Genomic DNA, 24,551 nt, shown 5'->3' with positions numbered 1-24,551 from the left:
AGTCCATGTTTCTTCGCCGTCTTCACTCTTCGGGTCTTCTTGACAAGGCGTCAGCAACACAGTTCATTGACCCTCTGACCACCTTCACTTCAAAGTCATAATCTTGCTGGTTTAAAGCCCACCTCATAAGTTTACTATTATGGGTTTTCATTGTCTTTAACCACTGCAGTGGTGAGTGGTCAGTGCACAGAACAAAATGTCTTCCCCAGATGTAAGGTTTGGCCTTCTGAATCGCGTATACTATGGCCAGGCACTCCTTTTCCACGGTTGCCAAATGTCTCTCACCTTTCTGGAGTTTCCTACTCAGGTAGGACACTGGATGCTGGTCACCATTTTCATCCTCCTGGCAAAGAACTGCTCCTACCCCGCTGTTAGACGGATCGGTGTAGATGATGAACTCCCGGTCGAAGTCGGGAGCACGCAGCACTGGATAATGGATGAGCGCCTGCTTCAACCTCTGGAACGCCTCCTCACAGTCGCTGGTCCACGGGATGCGGTCATCAGTTTTCTTCCGCGTCAGATCGGTCAGCGGAGTCGCCATCTCGCTAAACCTCGGGATGAACTTTCTATAGTAGCCCACCAACCCAAGAAATGATTTGACTTTTTTCTTGGTGTTGGGTCTGGGCCAATCACGAACGGCTTCTATCTTGGCCTCTAGGGGTTTGATCACTCCTCTCACTATCCCCGGCTTAATTGAAAAACCCTTATGATATTTCGTGAGCAGCACTTTTAGTTCTTGCTGCTGGTCTTGGGTGAGTGCAGGACTGATCTTCACCTCATCTGGGTTGTATTTCACTTCCCCTCTACCCTCCCAGAAGGGTAATTCAGCTTCCTCACTCTCAGCTGCTTTTATTGCAAATAAAACCCTCTGTTCCCCTCTGTAGTAGGGTTTCAGGGCATTCACATGTACCACCCTCCGTGCTTGGTGTTCCTCCTGCTCTATAAGGTAGTTCAGGTCCGACATCTTGGAAATGACCCTATATGGTCCTGCCCATTTGAGCTGCAGTTTGTTCTCTTTGCAGGGCCTAAGCCAAAGCACTTCCTCCCCTGGGTTAAAGTGCCTCTCCCTGGCTTTCTGGTCATACCAGGTTTTCTGTCTGACCTTCTGAGCTTGCAGGTTCTCTGCTGCTAGCTCTAGGTTTCTCTTTAGGTCATTCATTAAAGAGTCTATATATGTCACAACATCTTGTGGGTCATCCTGGGTGATCTGTTCCCAATTTTGTTTGATTAAATCAAGTGGACCTTTCACCCTTCTCCCAAACAAAAGTTCAAACGGACTGAACCCGGTACTGGCTTGTGGCACTGATCGATAAGCAAACAAAAGGGATTGCAGCTTCTGGTCCCAATTGTTTGGATTCTCTGCCAAGTAAGCCCTAATCATGCGCATCAGAGTCCCATTGAACTTCTCCGTTAACCCATTACTTTCGGGGTGATAGGCAGTGGTTTCCTTGTGTTTAATTCCACAGATTTGCCATAACCGTTTCATGAGCTTTGATGTAAACGATGTGCCCAAATCTGTGATTATTTCTGAGGCAAATCCCATCCTGGACATATACCCCACCAAGGCATCTGCCACTGTGTTAGTTTCGATGTTAGTCAAGGGAATGGCTTCGGGGTACCTCGTGGCATGGTCCACAATGGTGAGAATGAACCGGTTCCCCCTCTTTGTGGCCTTGGGCAAAGGTCCCACAATATCCACCCCTATACATTTGAACGGGGTGTCAATCACAGGCAAAGGGCACAACTTCGCTTTGGTCCTGTCACGGTTATTCCCCTGCCTCTGACACACATCACATTGTTTAAAGAACTCCTTGATCTGCTTCCCTATTTCAGGCCAGTAAAAATTTTGTGTGATTCTCTGCTGTGTTTTGTTCACCCCTAAGTGCGCAGCAAACATGTCAGAGTGCCCCCTTTTTAAGATCATGGGGCGATACTTTTCAGGTACCACTAGCTGACTTCTGATCCCATCTCCCCCTTTTGAGATATTCCTCAGGGTCTCTCTATATAAAATTCCCTTTTTCTCACGAAATCTCACTGGGGTTTCAGGTGTTAACTGGGTGTCTGTCACCTTTTCAAAACACTTTCGGAGAGTGGCATCTGCCTTTTGCTCTTGGCCAAACTTGCTGTCTGTGGTTAAGGTTTCTACCACAGCTTCGGGACTACCCTCCCCTGCTTCAGCCTCGGGCTCTTCAGTACCCCCCTGAACTGTCCCCGTGGTAGCTTGTGAGCGTGTAATCACTAGCACCCGTTTCACATGTTCAGCCAGGTCATTTCCCACGAGCACGGCTGCTGGCAGAGTCGATGAAATCGCTAGCCGCCACACTCCCCTCCAGCCTTGAAAGCTCACAGGTACCTCAGCTACTGGCAGTGAGATCACCTGCCCCTCAATCCCTGCCACCTTCAGGCTCTCATTTGGGATTATATACTCCCTAGGAATAATGTCTGGATGGCACAGGGTCACCTGGGAACAAGTATCCCTTAGCCCCCTATACTGATGGTCAAGTATTCCTACGTCCACCCCTGCGGTCTCAAACAATTGCGAATCTGTCCTCACTAGTAAGCAGCGCTTGACCTCCACAAGAGGACAATTTTCCCCAGCCTGATCAGCAGATGTAACTGTTCCAGATTGAGTAGCCATGGCAACAGGCTCCCTCAGTGGCAAGGAGCTTTGCTCTTTCTGGACCCAGAACACAGCTTTTGGCTTGGTTCCACTCAAATCATGAGGCAAATTTCCCTTTAGCTGCTTCCATTTCTCACACTCTGAGATTAGATGGCCCTTTCCCTGACAGAAATAACATTTTCTGCTGTACTTGGAGTCTTTCTCATCTGGTTTTGGTTTTCCCTCCAAAATCTGAAGTCTAGGTGGTTTCATGTCTGAGGGCTTCCCTTCACCATTATTGTTATTCCTATTTCTACTCATTATTTCCATCTTCTTCAGCTCAAACACCATTTTGTCTACTTCCAACAGTCTCTGTTTCACTTCCCTTTCAAACGCCAGTTCCCTCACCCTCAGTTCACGCAGTTGGGCTCGGAGCATTTTTCTGAGTTCTGGGATCAGTTCTCCCGTGTTCTCATCCTGCACTGAGCCAAATTCTTCCTCAGAACCTTGGTCTACCTGTGGATCTCTCACTTCACCCATTTCTGCTATTTGGCTTCGAGTTAAGGGCATAATCCCCCCAGAACAGGCTGCCTTCAAAAGTCAAGCCTCAAAATAAAGCGACGACTTTTTTCCTTTTGCCTCAGAAACAGCCTTCTATAGATTGCTGCTGTTCCTTCAGCACCAACTTGCAACTGTTGCCAGGCAGAATTCACCCCCTCTGCTAGGCCTCTCAGCAGACAGGCGAGATCACTGTTACTTCACACAGCTTTGCCTCAGCCGTTTCCCGCCAAAACGGGTTGCCTCAGAGCTCCCTAATCTAGTCTCCCCAATCTGAGTTGGCACGTTCGTCCACTAGCGTACCTCCCCGTGAGGTAAGCCTAGAAGATTACCTACGCGCCCTCAGATTGTCCCTGACTAGACCCCCCTTGCTCTGGGCACACTTGCCAAGGCTTTGCTGGACCACTGGACAACTGGACCAGTCGTATCCCACACGCTGGACACCAATCAATGTGGCAACCCCAGACCTACTGGAGTATGCCACCCTATACTTATGCTGCCACCAACCATTCCCTGTAAGGAGTCACACAGACCAGGAATGGATTTTACTAAACAAAAGAACAAGGTTTATTGAAATAACAAACAGGGTACATAAAAGAATCAGGTAAATAGGATAATGTAACGTGGCTTAGTCTCAATCATATACACACAACAGTTTGGTTCCCACAGAACCCTTTATAGTAAAGCACAGACCCTGAACCTATCAGTTCTGGCTACCTATATAGAAACCTGAACCTATCAGGTATGTACTAACTGACACACAGTTGTACTCAGTCTGACCCACAGACTCCAACTCTTCACTCTCCACACAAGCTCCAAGTATATATACAGTACAGCTCCTCCCCCTGATGTCCCGCCTTCCACTCCCCATAGGATGGAACTTTCCCTCCAAACCCATGACAGACAGGTACCATCAGTGCTGTATGTAACACTATCTAAAATTAAGTGGCCCTCTCCTATAGATACAGTATTTAAATATTGATTGCCAACTTTTTCAGCCCGCTCCTTAAAAATGAATATCAAGCAATGGGATAATGTCATTAATCAAGGAGGGATTCATTATATAGTAACAGTAAGCCCATATGTTGGGGAAATAGAAAGCAGGGTGTAGCATAATAAAGAAAACAAGACGATTTCACCACAATGAATACCCCACACCTCAGAAATCTTATTCATCTAGCTAATTCAGAAGTGCCTCAAAAGATCAATGGAGGGAGTCAATATGCAAACAGTGTCTGATGCTCATAATTAAGGTATAAAACAAGACTGGGATTCTTCTAAACCTTTCTACTTTGTGACCTTTATTGTGAAGGAGGAATTTTTCTTACTTCCTATTTGGTCTTTGCCTTTCTTCTTTATGGATTGCATTCGATACAGCAAACTCCCTGCTGTGAGCTTCTTTTGTGGAGATGAAACACTTTGAAATGAGCACTGCATTCTATTACAGTTGTTCAGTTTATGTGACGCCTGGTCCTGGTTAGCAGACACCAGAAAAGTTATACTTTTAAGTGACACATCAACAAGTAAAGAAGACACGAACATTGTAGCACCTTAAAGACTTAACTTTCAGATATTGTGCAGAGTGCCCAGGTGCCCCTCTGCACTGTATATAGAACAGACAGAGAATCTCTGTGCAAAAGAATTAATGGACACAAATTAGACAGTAGAAATAGCAACACAGAGAAGCCTATTTCATCTTATTTTAATTTACCTGGACACTCTGTACAAGATCTGAAAGTTGCCATTCTGGAAAAGAGGAATTGCAGGACAAGAATCCAAAGAGAGATTCTTTGTGCAGTTTTATTTTTCTAATTTTTGGAGTAGCTGTAGCCTGAACTGATTATATGCTACCTCTGGAAGTGTTGGCCAATGAATATTCTAGGAAGTGGTACAAAAATAAGTACTCTACCCTTTTATGACACAGTTAATGTGACCAACAATGCCACACTTACCCATAATATCAACTGATTTCACATCCATCTAGCTTATTATTTTCTTAATTTGGCTTGACAGAAGAATGGAGGCAGGTAAATTGGGTTCAGAATTGCACTTGTACAGCTTTAGCTTCTGGAGAGATTGCTGGTTCTCTGTAGGAGACCCTTACATACTGTACCTTTTAACTATCCAAAGCGATTTAATTAAATTTCATTAGAAGCACTAGAGCTGAAACAAACTAATGAAGGTAGCAAGCACATCAGGTGGTACTTCTTTCTGCATTAAATTGGAAATACTCCCTTTGGGATTCAAAAATTAGTTTAAATATTTAACACTAATAGCTTTTGGAATTGTTAATGAAGTCTAATGAATTCGTTACTAACAGTTTACCTGTAAAATGAAAATGTGCTTGTTTTCTTGGAGTGAGGGAGGTTAATGTTAGATTCTTATTAATCAATCACATTAGAAAATATTGGGATGACTAAACACACATGGAAAATCAAACAGTACAACTTGATATTTATACTAGTCTGGCAGTAACATTATCTGTGGTCTGACAAAACATTCTTGCTATTGAGTTGCAGTTCATCACATCATGAAATCAAAGTGCAGATTGGACCAATGAAACTTTCCACAGTTATTACTGTAACTTCTATGCATGATGCAAGATGATAATGATGGAAGCATGATTTATTAAGCAGTTCGAAAATAAGTATACTGAAGGAATATCAGAACAAAATAGAGATAGGCAACTTCATACATTAGATACATTAGATATATCTAGTGGCTTTGTGTAAATTAGAGTTTGGAAAATGCTGTGTTAAAACTCATTGCATTATTTGCTAATGCTAGCATGGAAATACTTTCTGGTTCTTTTTAGTGGCCAATACTATTCTTGTACATTCTCATTATCAAAAAAAGTAATTAGTTATAACTTTTTGCTTCCAATCTGTGCTGTGCCCTATATAAGTACCCTGCACAGTTAGAAAATTCTGATATACCATACAGCAGGGGTCATCAACTCCAGTCTATGGCCCAGTGCCGGCCCATGGGTTAACTAGAACTGGGCCGTGGGGCAGCCAGCCTGGGAAGTGCCCCAATGCACGGCTTTGCTTGCCAACTTGCTTGCTCCCCACCCTCCCTCCCCAGGGCGCAGCTGGCTAACAAGCAGCCGCTCTCCCTCCCCCCCCTTACTTGCCTGTGTCCTCCTTCATCTGCAAGAAGCCGGGACATGGAGCTACTTGCAGGGGGGGAGTGTGAGAGACTGCAATAATTGAAGCCAGAGGGGGGGAGAGAGATGGAGCAACTTTGCAGACAGGCCGGCTGGGCACGCGGTGGAAGCGTTGCCTCTGGGAGGCAAGAGTTGCAAAGTAGCTCCATCTCTCTCCTCCCCTTCTGGCTTTGGCTATTGCCTTCTCTCCCGCTGCCCCCCCTCCTGCAAGTAGCTCCACGTCCCGGCTTCTTGCAGATGAAGGAGGACACAGGCAGGGTGGGGAGTGAGCAAGCAAGCAAAGAAGCAAAGCTGTGCATCGGGGCATCGCTCACCCCCACCCCCCGCCCTTGCCTGCCTGTGTTACCATGTATGTTTCTATAGTGCAATTTTTACAAGTGCCAGAGGGAATACCGTATCCTCTCTTGCAAAAGCACCTGAGCTTGACTGATTTGGAGCTACCGGAAGTATGTTTGAATGAGAACAGCCCTTTTCATCTTGATGTTGCTAAATGTTTAAATAATGTGATTAGCTACAAATGCTGGAAGATTTACAGCCATCTGAGAGTACAGTTATGTAACAATCTTGGTGGGTTTTTTTCTTTTTGTTAAATATTTGTATGATTGATAGTTCAATAAACTCTTTGTGTGCATGTTCTACATTACTGTCTTATTTGTCTTTGTGAAGGATCTGATTTCCAGGTAACAATCAATCCAGTGTTCCAAAAGAAAGGATAGCTGATAGCAGTGTAATTTTCCCATTCTTTGAGGTCAATCCAGACCCTTAACTAAGAAGTGCTCATATTATGGAAGAGCAGCAGGGCCCATCCTCTGAACTACTATTTTCAGAAGGTCTGGGGGCACAAATGAAATAAAATTGGGGGTAACAGTCTGATGATGGTCTGGTGGATCATGTGCAAGCATAAAGAGGCTGTTAAAAGCAGAATATTCCTCCTCTCCAGCCATTTTCCTCCAGCCTCTCCCCAAAAGGCTTTGCTAAGGGTTGGGAAATTATCCAAGGACAAGAAATATTGTTATTGTTGTTTAAATGAGTGATAAAAAAATATACGTATCTCACCGTCATTGGAGTCTCAGTTTGAGTGATAGATATGCCTAACATATTTTACCAAAGTATGTGTGTACACATGGGTCAAGAGGGATGCCAAAGCCAACATTAATTTTTTGCTAGAAAGGCAATTGTGGGACACTAGTGGCTGTAGACTCATCTTGTAGAGAGAACATACTGAATGATTTCTTTTCAAAGTTGATCTTGGACCACAAAAGATTGCTCTTGTAGCTTATGTCTTGCTCACCATCTTTTCTTTCTTTTTATTGTTATACACTTTCCCCTCCAGGATGGATGGTCACAGTATCACTTTGTAGCCTCATCATCAACAATAGAGAGGGATCGGCAAAGGCCGTACTCTTCATCACGTACGCCTTCTATCTCTCCAGTGCGCATGTCTCCCAACAATCGTTCAGGTAAGACCAGCCTTACATGGCACAATAAGCAGGGAAGGAATCCATCTAAGTCACATGAAGGGCTAGAATGCTATCAAATGCATTATCCATAATTAAGTATGGAGAAAATATATTCAGTGTTTACCTGTTTACTCTTGTAGACCTGCTGTGGTGATAGTAGAATAATTGGAATAAACACAAAAATAGGCAGCTGATATTTTTATTTTTATTTATCTAAGTAATGTGGACAACCATGGCCTCCCATCCGGGGATGACGAGCAATGCAATCTGCATTTGTATATATTGCCAATAATAATTCAAAGGCCGGGGGGGGGGGTGATACCACTAAAAAAAAATCAGAAACAAATGCAAGCTTTAGGGCCATCTGGCTTCATCTGGCTAGGTGCCACTTGTGTGGGGATGGTGCAGTAAAAATTCAAGAGATCCAAAAACCATGGCTAGGTATTTATGCCAATTTCCTAAAAAGGGGCTGCAAAGTCAAGGCAAGAGTGTTGGTATTAAATGTCACCTCTGACAACATTGACTGAATTGTCCCGAATCTGTCAGACAGAAGTCTGCCAGCCACTCAGTACATCATGCTGCTCTTTCTTTATAGTTTAGTGTGCAGTCCTTTGCTCATGTACAGCAAATAAGTCCCATTAAGTTCAGTGGGGTTTAATCATGGGTAAGTGAGCCTACCGTTACCATCTTGGTGCTGATGATGTGAGTATCAACAGTATGTTAACATCTGAAGGGCCACAGGTTGCTCAGATTTGCTATACAAGAATTGGCACGTTTTATACTCAGCTGTAGTCCATTCCTCTCTCTTTGTGTCAAATCTTGCAACTAGTTTTAAGACAAACCAGAAGGTGAGACAAATCGTGTTGATAACCATTCATATCTTGAAAGTACTTTTCCACTTTTAATTCACAGAAGAAACATTTTGGCAAAATATAACTGATAGTACTGTTTGCGGTTGTTGCTTGGGTACAGCTCATAGTTACTGATTTTCATTTTTATAGTGCAAGGTCTTTTGCTCGATAATAATTCACTTCCAGCTGCAGTCATCTAGACTACAGTGCTGACAGTTTTGCCATGAATTCATTCAGAATTACAAAGGCCTTTATCACTAAAGACATTACCAAGGCCACCATAATAATACACTTCTTCCATGCTAGTAGAATCAGTAGAGAGAAAATGCTGCAGCCACCCTTTTAATAAAGACTTAACCTTGAACGTCCTTCCTTTGCTGGCAGATTATCTGCCATACTCTGCTCAAACTTTCTGCTACTGTAAAAAAGATGTTTCTCATCAGGATGCACATCAACAACGTGTTTCCCAATTCCAGGCTGCATTTTTTTGTTTTTTAAGAATTCCTCTCCCATTCTGTAGTCGAAAGAAACAGAAATATTTTCATCATTTTTAAAAACCTTTTAATCATACATGTGAAAAGGAGAACAGTTTGGCCATTATCAAGCAGTAGGCAGTTTTGGAGGATCTACGCACCATTTTTTTTTGCCCTTTCTAGGGGCCACACAGATCTCAGCAAATGCCAAATAATGCAAACAGGAAATCAGGAACTTGGCACAACACATCAGAAACATCAGCATACAAAAGAACTAATCTACTAATGAACCAGCTACCTGAAACCTAATCAGTTAATCACCATGCCCATAAAGCAAGGGGCTGCAAGTCTCATAAATTCTCACCATTAGCTATGCTAGGTAGGGATCATGGAAGTTGTAAACCAAAAAGACATCCAAAGTGTTGTTTTGCATATCTATTCAAAAGGAATGGAACATCCCAAGAATGCTGGGTCTTGTTCCTCATGGCATCAGAGGAATTAAATCAATCAAAAACATGGATGTTTCGGCAAGCCTTCCCTCCAGTCAATTCCTGATGCTTTCTTTCCTTCCTTTTCCCATTGTCTGCTCCTATCTTGTGAAATGTGTTTTACTATGTAGAAACTGTATATATATATATATATATTTCTGTGTGGGTTTTTTTGTTTTTTTGTTTTGTTTTTTGCTGTAAGCCACCTAGAGTGGTCTTAACTGACCAGATAGGCGGGATATAAATAAATAAAATAAAATAAAATAAATAATAAAAATTATTGTTTGAACAAAACATACTGGAAAGTTGTATGATCACCTGAGTTAATGTAATATGGAAACTGAGCATTGCATCTGGTTTGCTGTTTCAAGATGTATCATTCTTCAAAGCTGCCATTTCTAGAAACCCTTTTCTTTGTATATCCCTTTAGATAGTTAATAGAACTGGGCACAAACCACAGTTTGGCCAGGTTCAGCGTGGTGCCCACAGAGGTGTTCCGTGGGCACCACATGCTTCCATCCCCACCTCCTCTGCACACTCGCCTACTCACTGGCAGCACCGCAGGCTTCCGTGCCCTGCCTCCTTATATGAGTGGATGACTGCACAGAGAAGGCAGAGGAGGGAAGTGCTCTGCAGCTGGTGAGTGGGGAGCTGGTGAGTGGGGAGCACACAGCCTGGTTCCTGCACAGGTGTTTCGCAGGTGCCAGACTGAATCAGGCCACATCACCAAACCACAGCGCTTATTTCTAAACGTTAAGTATAAAATACCTTTATAGCTGTTAGGCATTAAGTCCCATGGCCCTTAAATGGCTTCTGCCCGTGACCCCACATGAATGCTCCCACTTGCTGGTTTAAATTCAGCGTAACACGAGCAAAGTGAGATCTCCCATTCACACAGGGGCCAATCATGTCCTGCACACTTGAGAAGTGAGAAGAGCAAACTTGGGTGTCAGGAAGCACAGTCTGCACAGAAAGGGAGCACTTTGGCAGCACTCCTCAGAAAGGAAGTGCACCTGGCCCATCTATAACACGCCGAGGGAGATGATGAAAATTGCTAACACTGCTGTGCCCAGGATTTCCTCAGATACTTCAGCAGAGACTCCAGACGCAAACACCAAACTCTACTCTGCTCCATCAACTCGAGATGCCAAGACAAAACTCCCCACATAGGTAAGCAAGAGACACAGAGAATGCATAGTGCAAACTGCACCTAACTAATTAATTGTATTAAAATTGTAGTGTCCTATCTCTTTCCTCCACTATCACATTGAAATGCTATTTCATGTCTACACTGTATTCCTCTAACATGTACACACAACAAGGGGATGGAGAGTCTTCCACACAGAGGGGAGGCATTCATCCCCATGTTCAGGTAAGCTGTCTATTGACAATGGCCAAGCACTCTTCTCCATTCACTGCAGCATCCACATGCATGTCTGCCTTGCTGGATGGGTGCACCGGAACAAGCTGATCCTGAGTTCCATGGCAACCCTCGCTGGAAAAGGGGTGCACGTACCGAGTGTCACTGCAGTTGCCTCCTCCTTAGGAGTGCAGGGAGGCTGGTGAAAGACCATTGACAGAGAACCCTGGTAGCTACACTGCCTCTTCTTTCATTCTCTAACAAACATCTGCTGTGTATATTCCAGCTGCTGACTGCTGCTCATTGCTCTCTGCATCTCCCTTTGTTTTCTACAGGCTGTTCTCTGTCATCACCCCAGCTTGTTCCACACAAATGAGGAAGAAAGCCAAGCTTACAACGAGAAATAGTGACCAGATGCTCCCAGCTGTTTTTCTGTGGTGTTCATAACCTATGTGCCCCAGGCAGGCTCCTGTATCCCTTGCCCACTCCAAGACACACAATTATAGACATGTGAGGCAAGTCTGTTGAGCCAGTCTGGGACACGGGAGATCCTCCTGCGCAGCTGGTGGGGCCCCCACATGTATTCTTCCCTTTCAGGATATACTCCCTCCTGATGTTGATCAATAAAGCCTTTCATGTGACCACATGTGTTGTTTCTTTCTTTCTTCTGACTGAAATATATGCCTTCCACTGGCCTCTGAGGCTGGTGGGCAGGAGAATGGACTGAAATTCACTGTCTCTAGTGACTTAGTTTCTGGCACTGAAATGGCACAGTCTTCCACAATGCACTAGTAGAACAGATGCTGCTGCTGCAGTTTACTAAGCAGACCTTTTAGTGTAGCAGAGAGCAGCCTTTAATTCTACTGCAGAAGGGTTATTCTATGTGATGAAATGGAGGTGGAATCTTACCGTCTTATGGAAAAAAATCCAAATAAAAATACAAACTAAATAGTGTGAATCCAATGGGACATGAGAAGACAGAAAACCCACCAAGGTGTCCCATCAAAAAGTATAATTACATTTATTTAGGGAAATGAAAAATGACATGACATTTAGCTCAGTGGTTGAAGTTGGGAGTTTGATTCCCCCCTATGCCTTTTTTACAGGGGCTGGACTCGATGATCCATAGGGTCCAGTGATGCAGTTCTAAGATGATGATGATTCAAAAACACCAGGCACAATCAATCAAATTATAAAAACATTGACTGGTATTATATAACAGATACAAGTTTTAACCAAAATTTCACACAGTACTATAAGCAGTTGCCGATCTCGGAAATCACACCATCAGAGCTACAAAAATGGCAATATTAGGAACAGCATACATACTGTGCTGCTATTTAACATATACTTAGGATTTCTTAATATTGTTCCCAAAGCCTCAATGACAACTGGGACCACGGAAGTGTGTTTCATCCACAAGCGAGATGTTTCAATTGCTAGGTCTCTGTACTTTGTTAATTTTTCTAATTCTTTATTTTCACCTCTGGTATCCCCTGGAATTGCAATGCCAATGATCCAGACTTTTCTTCGTTCTATTACTACCATGTCTGGTGTGTTATGTTCAAGGTGTCTATCAGTTTGGATCCAGAAATCCCACAAGATCTTGACTTCCTCATTTTCTGACACCTTCTCTATCTGATGTTCCCATGAGTTTTTGGAGGCTGGCAAATTATATTTTTTGCATAATGACTAGTGCACTAATTTTGCCGCTCTGTCATGTCTAATTTTGTAATCAATTTGAGTAATCTTTGGACATTCGCAGATGAGGTATGACAGTTTCATTTTTTTTTCTTGACAGAGTCAACATTTGCTGTTAGCACTAATTCCTTGGATCTTAGCTTTCAGCACGTTGGTTTGGAGTGCTTGTTCTTGTGCAGCAAAAATCAAGCCTTTGGTTTCTTTCTTAAGGGCCCCCATCATGCCCATGTTGAATTATGATCATGCTTTCCATCAGTATTTCTCAGGTGTTGTCCATGTGGTGATTTCTTTTTCCAGCTGTTTAAATTTGTTTTCAAATTGTTTTTTCTTATATTGAGCCTTTGTTTCTGTTGTTTTCAAAATATTCTCCATTTTCACACCTTAAGTAATATTTCTCTGCTTGTACTGATATAATCATTTAGGCTTCTTTTTTTTCTTCCTCTACTACGTCCTGTATTATCAGTAATCCACAGCTTCTGATTTTTCAAGGGAAATGTAATCTGTCCGCATTACTTTTAAAATGTAGTGCATGATGCATGTTCATTACTTTCCATGTTTTTTTATCCAGTTCTTCTAACTCGTTTTGAGTCCAAGCTATTATTCCAGCTGAGTATCTAATTACTGGAATTGCCATGTGTTTATGGCTTTGATTGTATTTCCACCATTTAATTTTGACTTTAAGATTTTCCGCTGTCTGTTGACATATTCCCTTTCTGTCAGTTCTTTAACTTTTGTGTGCAGTATGTCATCTGCTTTCAGTATTCCAAAGTATTTATAATTTTCATCACTTGAGGGTGATTTTATAATATTGACATTTTTAACTCTATTCCATCTAGTTTTTGGATCTTGCCACAGTGTATAGACAGAGCTGCACATTTGTCAATTCCAAATTTGATTTGGATATCTTCACTAAATATTTGCACTGTGTTTAGCAGTGATACTATCTCTGTGGAACTTTTTGCATATAGTTTTAGGTCATCCATGTATAAGAGATGATTGATTTTTTTCCTGGTTTTTCTGAAAAATGGTAGCCCAATCCAATTGTATTTAAAATTATTGACACGGGAACTAGTGAGATGTTTAACAGCAGTGGTGACAAAAAAATCCCCTTAAAATATTCCTCTTTTGATGCTAATTTCCCTAGTTTCTTCTCCATAGGCCATTACGACAGTTTTTCATTTTTCCATGTTTTTCTTGAGGGATATTCAGACTATATTCTGAATATTTTTACTTATCCCAAAAATAGTTAAGCAACTGTTAATCCAGCTGCATGGCAATGAGTCAGATGCCTTTTTATACTCTATCCAGGCCATTTAAGATTTGTTTTTCATCTTTTTGTATTCTTTAGTACCATTGTATCAATAAATAGCTGATAGGTTGTGTCTCTTGACTTTTTAAAGTTCCTTTTCTGTTCAGTTGGGTATAGAGAGTTTTCAATTAAATAATTACATATTGATTTTGCAAGAACTCCTGTGAGGAGCTTGAACACTGTTGGAAGGCATGTAATTGGTCTATAATTACTAGGTTCATTGCCCTTTTGATGAACTTTTATTATCAGAAATGTGCAGCCTGTTGTCATCCAGTCTTTAGTTGTAGAATTTTGAAGTAAGTTATTAAATTACACTGCTATACATTGATGGAGACTTGTTAAATGCTTTAAACAAAACCCGTTTAGCTCATTTGGACCAAGCGCACCTCAGTTTTTCACAGCCTTTATTTGTCTCTTCATCATTTCAGTTGTTAAGTACAATATAATCCATATGCTTTCCATGAGTTCCTTTACAAATGTAATCTATGTGGTGTCTTTGTTATGTCCGACTGGGCTTTCCCACATTGCTTTCCAAAAGTTTCAGGTGTCTTCTGCACATGGGCCTGATTTCTTTTGCTGTGTTTTCTCCTAGTTATGTATAAAATAATGATGGTTATTTCAAAATTGAGTGTTTTCTCTATATTGTTTCAAGCATTCATATCTTTCAATTTTCTTTCCTATGAAGAAAATTGTTACCAGGTGTTTTAATTCTTCCATTATTGATCGATCGATCGATCGATCGATTGATTGATTGATTGATTGATTGGATTTTTACCCTGCCCCTCTAGACCATGTCTACTCGGGGCAGCTTACATAGATTGTTTTCCTTTCTAGGTCATATATTTTGCATAGTCTGGCTTTTACTTTTTCATTTTTAAGTTTTGAATCTTTCAGGTGTTTTAAGTTGCTAATGTCTGCACATAATTTGTTTATTTTTCTTTCCAGCTGAACTTTTCATTTTGGAGTGCCAGGGGTTTTCTGGGGTTTTGCAGCTTGTAACCACGTTCCATGGTTGTTATGATAGCTGTACTATACATGAGCTGGTTTCTTTCCTTTAGCATGTTGATCAGGGTTCTGATTAGTACATTTGCATCATTCAGTAGATCTTTTACTGGTTTATTTTGTTATTTGCGCAAATTGGGGGACCTTTCTCTTTCTGTGTTCTGGCTAATATGGGTTACTATTAGGAGGCAGCGTTTTCTCCTGGTTGCCTCCTTATTTTATTTTACTTTTAACCCGGTCTTTTAAACCTTTTAATCTTTTTATACTTGGCTATAAATAGCTTTTATCATTTTAGTTTTAGATAGCTTTTTAACATCTTTGGTTTTAGACAGTTTTTAAGTCTTTTAGTTTTTAAATCTCTGAATCTGCTCTTTTGGAAGAAGAAAAGGAGGGAGTAGCCGGAGACTGTATTCAGTGGATACCAAAACCCAGCTCTTATCAGCGGCCTCATTAACTTTGTTTATGCCTCTGAAGATAAAGGAGTAATAATATTAGGAATACCACCGTGAAAATATATATTTCTGGCCTTGGAAAGATAGAAACTTGACTACCGGACTATTGGAATTTTCTGCATTACAGTGGAAACAAGAAAAGGGAGCTACTTCTCTGTGAGTAACAGAACAGCACGGCTAAACTAAGAGAACTTTTGGGTTGTGGATTGCTTTCAGTTTCTGGGGATATTTGCATTCTACATTTTTCATTTTTCATAATATGGAAATACTCGATCTTACCCTGTCTCCTCCAGTGTTGAGACAGATACAGCGTGGCACTCCAATATCAATTACACCTGTCTCGGACCTGGGACCCAGCAGGACAAGTGGAGGTAATCAACTATGTAAACCATCGCAGGCCCAGGTATGTGGCCACAGCGCTTCCAAGCTTTTTATTCCTCCTGGGAACTTTAACACATATAATGCTAAACATTGTGCTAAAGTCTACCCTGTTCCCGCAAGGAATTTGAAGCAAACCAAGATAACTGACTTTGCTAGTTCACTTAAACCCTTAACAATCAATATAGAGAATACTGTTACTCCTCATATCGATTTATCTGACAGCCTCTTGACAAACTGTCAGTTACAGGAAAGTAGCCAGTTCATAGGCAGCCTGCTAAACAGTACGGTGAATGTAGATTTTGGCAGGTTAAGACTGTCAGATTTTGCTTTAGATCGGGCCTTGGATTCTAATGGTCTGATTTCGCCAGATGACTCTGGGAAACTTAGAGAGCAGAACTTGAACTGTATAAATGCTGAGATGCCAGAAACTAAAGGCACTACACCAGTAACAGGGGAACATGAGTCTCCTGGTAGCTGCAGAATTTTAGCAGAAATCAGAGACACACTGAAGGAAATAAATCAATCTGTGGCCTCTATAGCAGATCATCTGATGGAAAATAGGATGCATTTTGCCAAAAATGCTACAGACCAGTTGAGCCAGAGCCAGAGCCAGGCTGAACATACACGGTGTGCATCTGATAAGATGAACTATTACAATCTGTCCCCAAAAACTATTGACAGAATTGACAAGCTTACACTAGAAGAGTTACTTCTATGTGTAAGTTCCCAGACAGAGGCTCAGAGGAATCTTATTACCCCTGTGCCACCTAAAGCAGACTCCCCAAAACCTATGTCCACAACGGTCTCCTCAAGTACAATACACTATCCTCCAGGAAAGGATCCTGCTAAGATTGGTGGAAAGGCATCTCCCCTACACTCGGTGAAGGCCAAGCCCAAACCTGTGAAGAAAAAGGAGGCCCGGAAACGTACACCAAAAAGAAGAAGAATGAATTACAAACCTTTATTTAAAATTATAGAATCACCAGAGTATGCTGCAAAAGAGAAAGAATCTGGTGTCAATACCCAGCATGCTGTAACACAAGCCAAGGACGCCCAGAGAGAGAATCCTAACTCCAGGAGGCCCCTCAAGGATAGCGGCACAGACCAATTCAAGGACCCCATAACTTTGGATTTGATCCACTCCTCCAAGCAGAGGGCTCAACCCTCCATACAGGGTTCACAACAGCTACCCCCCACAGACAAAGAATATTTCATCCATGAACCTACCAAGTGTGGATCTGGACTTGGCTGTTGGATATCCAATTCCAGTCATTATAAGAAATAGGGGCTTGAATCCAAGATTTAAAAAGAATAGAAGCAGATGGAATAGCGAGACTTCAAGGGGAGCTAACACCTATAGGCTTTCCAAACAGTCATTTGGTCAAGAAATTAACTATTACCACAAGAACTGACATGGTGTCAGGAGCTATTCTTTGCAGGTGAAGAACCCAGTGGGCCTAGAGCTTGTAGGTGATGGGGAGAAACCCTGTGATGCCAAGCATACTATGACCAATGTCTCAGGAAATGAAGTTAGTATGCAAACTCATTGTAATTCAGTTAGGTCATCTTCTCCCTTTCATTTAGTGCCACCATTAGCTTGTGGCTTGGGTAATGATTCTCCACCTCTTCAGCTACCTAACTTGGAAGATCCCATGTTTCGGCATAAAAGACCCGCAATCAAATTTTTATCTTGGAATATTGCGGGCTGGCAGACGAAGGCCTCGGATCCTGCCTTCGTTGATTATATCAGTAATTTTGACATTATTCTACTACAAGAAACATGGTCTTTAAATGATCCAGTGTTAAATGGTTATGTGGCATATTCCATTAATGCCTCGCCCAGCGATAGAGGAGGTCGACCCAAGGGTGGTATGGCCACCTTCTTATCAACAAAGCTACAGGCAACAGTAGTGGCATGGGATTTTTCCATCAGGATAGCTTCTGCCTTGACGCTGAAGATTGCTACGTGTTTGTTAGTACTTATTAATGTTTATATTCCTCCGCAACAATCTCGGGCGATGACAGATGACTTGTGGGCTAACCTAGAGTATTATATTGAGCATTTAATACAACTGTATCCTGATGCTTCTATAATAGTCGCTGGGGATTGCAATGCTAGGATAGGTACAAATGATGAGGCACTTTCTGCACGGTTCAACGTGACATTCCCAGAACCTATTCTTCACCCAAATTTTAATCACAGGGAATTTAAAGATTGTGGCTGTAATTATGCTGGTCTACGCTTGAGGTATATGATCAATAATTCAGGTTTATCCCTTTTAAATGGGTGCATAATTGGTGATAGACCTGGTGAATTTACCTTTACCTCTCTAGCAGGTGCTTCGACAATAGATTATGTTTTAGTCTCCAGGGACTTGATGGATCGTATACATGATTTTAATGTAGTATATCGTGCAGAAAGCGACCATCTACCCTTGGTTTTAAAGATCTATTTTAATAATCATAAAGTGTTTGCGGACCTTGTTTCTATAACTCCCATTGCTGCCACTACAAGAGGGGCCCGCATTAAGTGGTCAGAAGAATTGGATGCTTCCATGAGACAGCTGCTGTTTTCAGAGCCTTATTTATATTTCAGTAATTTAATTACTTCCCTAAGTTCAGTGGAACCAGTCTTAGAGGCCTATAAACGTATGGTACAATCTTTGCAAAATCATCTAACATGTAAAAGGCTAGACAAACCAGCTACTGGCTTTCTCCATAAAAAGCCCTGGTTTGACTCAGAGTGCAAAGCAGTTAAACATGAGTTATTGGTCACTTATAGGACCTACAGAGAACAGAACTTGACTAGAATTCCATCAGACTGGTTTACACTTAAGAAGAAGTATAAGGCTCTGGTAAAAAGGAAAAAGCTTCAAGCACAGAAGGAAACTTGGCAATGTTTAATTACTGCTTCCAATTTGAAGGACTCAGCTTCCTTCTGGAAGATAGTAACAAAGGGTACACTTAACCATATTCCCAAACAAGATTTCTATATATTGCCTAGTATATGGGAAGAACATTTCCGAAGTATTTACACAGTCCATTCAGCTAGCACTTTAACTTCTCAGAATGATCTCGATCATATACCTGAATGGCCCCCAGTTACTATAAGGGAAATCTTAATGTTAATTAAGCAACTTAAACCAGGCAAGGCTCCTGGAACTGATTATATTCCACCTGACCTTATAATGTCTAACGCTGATTGGTGGGCTCCAGTACTTGCCTCTTTATTCACCTGGATTGACAAAACAGCATGTTTTCCAGAAGATTGGGGCCTAGCCATTGTAGTCCCAATTTACAAAAGAGGAAATAGAGGGGACCCTGCTAACTATCATCCAATAAGCTTACTAAACACTATTAGCAAACTATATGCAAGGCATTTATTGGGTAAATTACAAGATTGGCTACTTGATGAGAATATACTGGCAGAGGAGCAAGCTGGATTTAGGCTGGGAAGATCCACCATAGACCAGGGTCTTATTTTACACCACCTGGCATCTAAATACTCTGCCCTTAAAGGTGGTGCTCTATATGCAGTCTTCATAGACTTCAAATCTGCTTTTGATCTCATACCAAGGGAACGCCTTTGGACTAAATTTGAGATCACAAGTATTGATAAACGGCTTCTTCTGTTAATGCGGCGACTTCATGAAAATACACATTTGCGGGTTCTTTGTAACTCCGTGGGGATCTTATCCAACCAGGTCTCTGTACTTAATGGGGTGAGACAAGGATGCATACTAGCCCCCACATTGTTCAATTTCTATATCAATGGCTTGGTTGGAAATTTAAGTAACCCCAACTTTCACCAACCAAAACTTGCCTCTCGCCCAATTTCAACTCTACTTTATGCTGATGATGCCGTTCTATTGTCAACTACGTGCGTGGGATTTAGAAGACTTCTGAGATCCTTCTCCACCTACTGTAATGAAGAACAACTAATAATTAACTATGCTAAAACCAAGATTACGGTGGTGAGTAGAAGGAGAATAAAACACAAATGGTCTCTAAATGGTCACCCTGTAGAGCAAGTAGCATGCTATAAATACCTTGGCATAGTTTTTCACTCTTCAGGATCCTGGGTTACTCATGTAAACCACGCTGCAATGAATGCCCAGAAAAATACTGTGGCAATAACAAGATTTTTTCATACTGTTGGGGGTAAACATGTACCTTCGGTATTACAAGTTTTCAAGGCCAGGACTATATCACAAATGCTTTATGGTTCTCAACTGTTCGCCTATGCTAATTTACGACCTCTGGAGATTGTTCAGACCAAGTTTGTGAGAGCCATCCTTGGAGTCCCACCTTGTACTTCCAATGTGGCTCTCCGCTTAGAGGTCGGGTTAAAATCCATTAAAGCACAGGCTAAAGTCCTTATGCTGATATACTGGATTAAACTGATTTTTTCATTAGAAGGCTTGGCCCCACTGATCCTACTAGATTCTTTTCAGTCGGAGTGGAAGAAGCACATAACAGAAGAGATATTGAAAATTGGCTTTTCCCCCAGTATACTTATAGCAATGGGTCTTACAGATGCCATTAAAGCGGTGAAGTTAAGGGTATGGGACATTGAATTACAGGACCATGTTGGCCAGTTAGGGAAATATAACTTCCTTAAGAAATCTGCCTTTATCACCTCCTCGTATTTAGCCAGCACTATGTCATCTAAAGCCATAAGGGCTTTTACGCTAGCTAGGCTTAACGTACTACCTTCTAAGCTTCTGGAGGGAAGATTTCGAGGTTTGCCTGCATCAGATTGTCTCTGCCCCTGTAATAGTGATAAAGTTGAAACAGTTGGTCATGTTCTTCTTTTTTGTACCTGTTATCGGGATCTTCGCATGGAGCTTTTATCATCTATTATCTGTAAATCTCCTGGGAGATCAGAGGAGGATTATGTGCAGTGGCTACTCTCTGACAGTACCCCTTATATTACTAGACAAGTGGCCAAATTCTGTGCTGCAGCAATGGTTATTCGTAAACAGATGCTTGGGTAGGTGATTTTAGATCGACAATATAATATTTTTAATACAACACTATCTGTGGTTTTATCTATATCAAGGATATATTATGTTATTAATTGGAAATAAGGGTTTGTTTTATCATGTTTTAATGGAATTTTATTACCCTGCTCGACTTTCCTAAACAATAATTGTATCTATTTTATACTGTTCTGGTTTTACTGGTCTTTGACCGTAATAAAGTATACCTACCTACTATTTTTCCCCTCAATAATGTCTGCCATTCTGTCAACTCATAATGTCTGGGTTGTTCCATAAGTTGTTCCTCTATTGATACATTTTCTTTCACTGTTGCATCTATGCTACACTCAATTTGTCTTCCATACTATGGTCATTGTTCTGTGTTGATTTTTCTTTTGCCACATTTTTTAGTTCTTTCCATTCCAGTTTTGAAAATATTTTTCTCCAGACGATAAACCTTCTCTGGTCCATTAATTATTGTTCAATTATGTCACTATTTGGGTGTTTCCTTTTCCAAATTTCCATCATTCTTTTTTTAAAACCTTGGGCTGTTTCATTTGCCTTTAAATAACATTTCATAGTTTCTCCATTTTTGGCGGTAGTCGAAGTTTTGCATTTATGTTGTTCCAGTAGCTTTGTAGCAACTTGTCCTGGTTGTCAACAGAGTCCTCCTGAGCCCTGTAGCCCATTTGTCACTAGATGCCCAGGGGTTATAGCATCTGACGTGGTCCTTGTTGACCCGGCTGACGACCGATCCGGTATGGATTTTTGTTTATTTCCTCTCATCATAATTTATGGTTAGTGGGCACAGTTGGTCTGGCTTCTCAGCTGAGACCTGTCTGGCTTGGGAGACCCTTCAGTGTAGTTCTCAACCTCACTGAAGCACGCAAGCCCACCCCCCCGCCTCAACAAGGCCTGTGCCCATGAAGGGTGGTATGTTGTTGTTGTGGGGGGGTAATGATAAGTGGGCAAAAAGAATGAAAAGCCTACAAATGTACAAGTTTAATACAATGGCTGGCCATAGCAGAAGATGGCTAGTGAGTTGTAGCAGAATCAAGTGAGGTCCAGCCAGCTACTTTTCTTCTTCAGGAACACCTTAAGGCCATGTAAGCAATGAGTTGCAGATATTTGGCATATAACTAAATGGGAGAACTATCCCTTGCTTTGGTTCCTAATAAATGTGTGATGTCATGTTCTGTTCTGTGCCATGCTGTGCTTATGATGCATATCTCATAGTTTTGAAGAGGCTGGTGGGTGTAGCTAGTTTTGTAATTTTGAAGATTATAGTGAAGATGCTCCTCTGGATTTGAAAAGACAGTGTACCTAAAGATACTTCAGCAAAGACTAATAAAGAAACAATCATGCCTTACCTTATTTCAGAAGGGTTGTGTGGGTTGCTGTCTCCATCGCTTACAGCCACCACTTTCCATCACACTTTTTAAAAAAAAAATTATGAAACATTACAAGAATATATAAACAATCAGGGCTGAAAAGCAACAGCAAAATATCTGTCAGTTTTTCAGTCTCTCCTAAGCACTAACTTTTCACAGAGGCATCATCAAAGTGGCTCCATTAATCATTAGACATACCAATGATTAAGATTGTTCTACAATTTGGAAGTTGGGTCAGGGGGGAATCTGGCTTTTTTGTCAATTGTAAGTTAATCTTACACACATGCACCCATATGATTGCAGAAAACTTGTTCTAGAATTAGTATTCTTAACATCTTCAACAAATTTGAATAATAATCTCTGAAATGAGTCTGCATCATTCTGGAATTTAATGATTGCATGGTCTTATTTCATGTATTGACAAATGCTGTTCCCTTCGCCAAGCTGTAAATTATTTAAAAGGACAAAGTATATAAAAGTGAGTAAAATATTAATCTGTCACTATTGTTATCAGAAAACAGGAAGACAAGACAGTCTCTGGCCAGAGTGCAGGTTTTTAAAGATACCATCTGTTTCGAAGACATGGCTGAACCTGAGGTGTCCCACTTGTCCTAAATGACCAGCTTCCACTGTTACCTGAGCCAAAATCTTGAGCCTGAGCCAGTTGCATGCTAGGAAAATATTTTTAAACACTCTGTAATTAGCACATTAATGTTAACAGCAAGGTGACTGAATTCTGCTTTCACAAACATGGGAATACGGCCTCAAAAGAAACCCATGTTTCAGTCCTGAAAGCCTATCACCAAACAAGCAAGCTAATTAATAATTCCAAAGGTGAAGGAAGCTTATGCTGTTCCATTCACACACACTTTCATTAGTTAAGAATTTCTTCCGCCGCAGTCTATCTATAACGTCCATTTTCTAGCCCCAAATTCACAGTTTCAGTAAAGTTCATTCTCTACAGGAAATGGGTCACACACCTCGCTTGCCCACCTTCCTCCAGATCTTGGCACTGGGTATATTCATAGTGGTAGGGAGAAGTAGGGGCAGGGTTAATATGCACAGTCTTGCTCGCACCTTCTGTGTAGCCTTCTAAAATTTGGTCATTGTAACCTATCTAATCTCATGTATTCTAAATTTTGCAAGACTCTCCTCACCTTCATGTAGTTTGATTGTTTTGGTCCCCGGCAATGATGAACAAAATGGCTTTTAAGAACAAAATAGCTGTAATTGAAGTCACAATAGGCAATTGGACATCCAGGGGCAAAAATGAGACATAGTCACAAACATAACTCTAAGAATCTGCACGCACCTCCCTGCAGTGTTTCTCATGGGGTTCATCTGAGAATTAACTATTTTCAAATGAGGAAGAATGATGCTTGTAACGTTTTGTGAAATTAATCTCCATCTTTTGAATTTTATAAATCTTACATGTTACTATGAATCCAAATAAAAGCGGTGTGCGTATGAGTATACAGGTCAGCTCTCAGTTCCCCTGCTGGCCTTGTGAGAACATGTCAAGCACATGCATCCTAAATAGCTGACCAGGACAAACAGTGGACTAACCTGTTTGTCGTGGCCAAATACAGTATTATCTTAATGTAACTGCTTTATTTTTGCCCATGTGCCACTGGCTTTCAAATAACATCTGGGTGCTGCCCATGAGCTGAGTGTTTTTCTATGAAAGCATGTCTTGCTCACGTAGATGATGTTACTGTCAACTAGTCAAGAGTAACAGCATTCCTCTGTTCTCTCTTGCATATACAGAGAGGTATATTTCTATCAAGAGCTAATTCTGTATATGTAGCAGTGGGCAGGAAGTAGACTGAGATATACTGCTTACATATGCAAAGATTTCTGACATCCACCTGTATAACAATGGCGTCTTTTCCCCTCCTGAAAATTATATTGCTGAAATTGTTAAAGTTTACAGAAAGCAATCAGCAGTGAATTTTGCATGCAAGGACGGTGAGTTCAGTTCAGTTCTGGCACTCAAAGTACTTGGGTTTAGGCTTCTCCATATGTCTTTTTGCTGGGATCTGGATGATAAATCTCTGTGCTCCACCACCCCCAAAAAATGAGCCTTTCTGAATTCCAGCCACAACTGGGCTAATGTAATGAGAGTTTGAACATCTGCAATTTGTTTGTTTGTTTTCTAGCAAGTGCCCCAGCCTCACCTCGAGAAATGATCAGTTTGAAGGAAAGAAAAACAGACTATGAGTCCACTGGAACAAATGCTACTTACCATGGAAATAAAGGAGAACACACTTCAAGGAAAGACACAATGACAGGTGAGGCTGCTGTTACATACTCTACACGTTTTTTTTTTTTTAAACAAATCACTGGAATGTACTGCATTTGTCAACATGTTTAACATG

The 24,551-nt window shown here is 41.3% G+C and overlaps 1 protein-coding gene across 17 annotated transcripts in view; it reads left to right on the top strand.

Annotated features, from left to right (window-relative positions):
- CTNND2 (catenin delta 2) overlaps positions 1-24,551 on the top strand; it is a 717,568-nt gene that overhangs the window by 676,690 nt on the left and 16,327 nt on the right. For 12 of the 17 annotated variants that reach the window (XR_013544226.1, XR_012086701.2, XM_072998494.2 and 9 more), the window contains 2 exons: positions 7,657-7,783; positions 24,333-24,464. Coding sequence is in view for 15 of the 17 variants with exons in the window: in XM_072998494.2 (XP_072854595.2) it covers positions 7,657-7,783; positions 24,333-24,464 (259 nt within the window). In the remaining 2 variants the exon portion in view is untranslated. Of the gene's footprint in view, positions 1-7,656; positions 7,784-10,493; positions 11,643-24,332; positions 24,465-24,551 lie in introns of those variants that run through there. The other 5 variants (XM_078391697.1, XM_072998493.2, XM_072998490.2 and 2 more) reach the window with 2 other exon arrangements.

The sequence above is a fragment of the Pogona vitticeps genome, chromosome 4 (assembly GCF_051106095.1).
Source record: "Pogona vitticeps strain Pit_001003342236 chromosome 4, PviZW2.1, whole genome shotgun sequence".
Taxonomy (NCBI): domain Eukaryota; kingdom Metazoa; phylum Chordata; class Lepidosauria; order Squamata; family Agamidae; genus Pogona; species Pogona vitticeps.
Note: the sequence above shows the minus strand (reverse complement) of the source record. Positions and strands in the feature narration are given on the sequence as shown.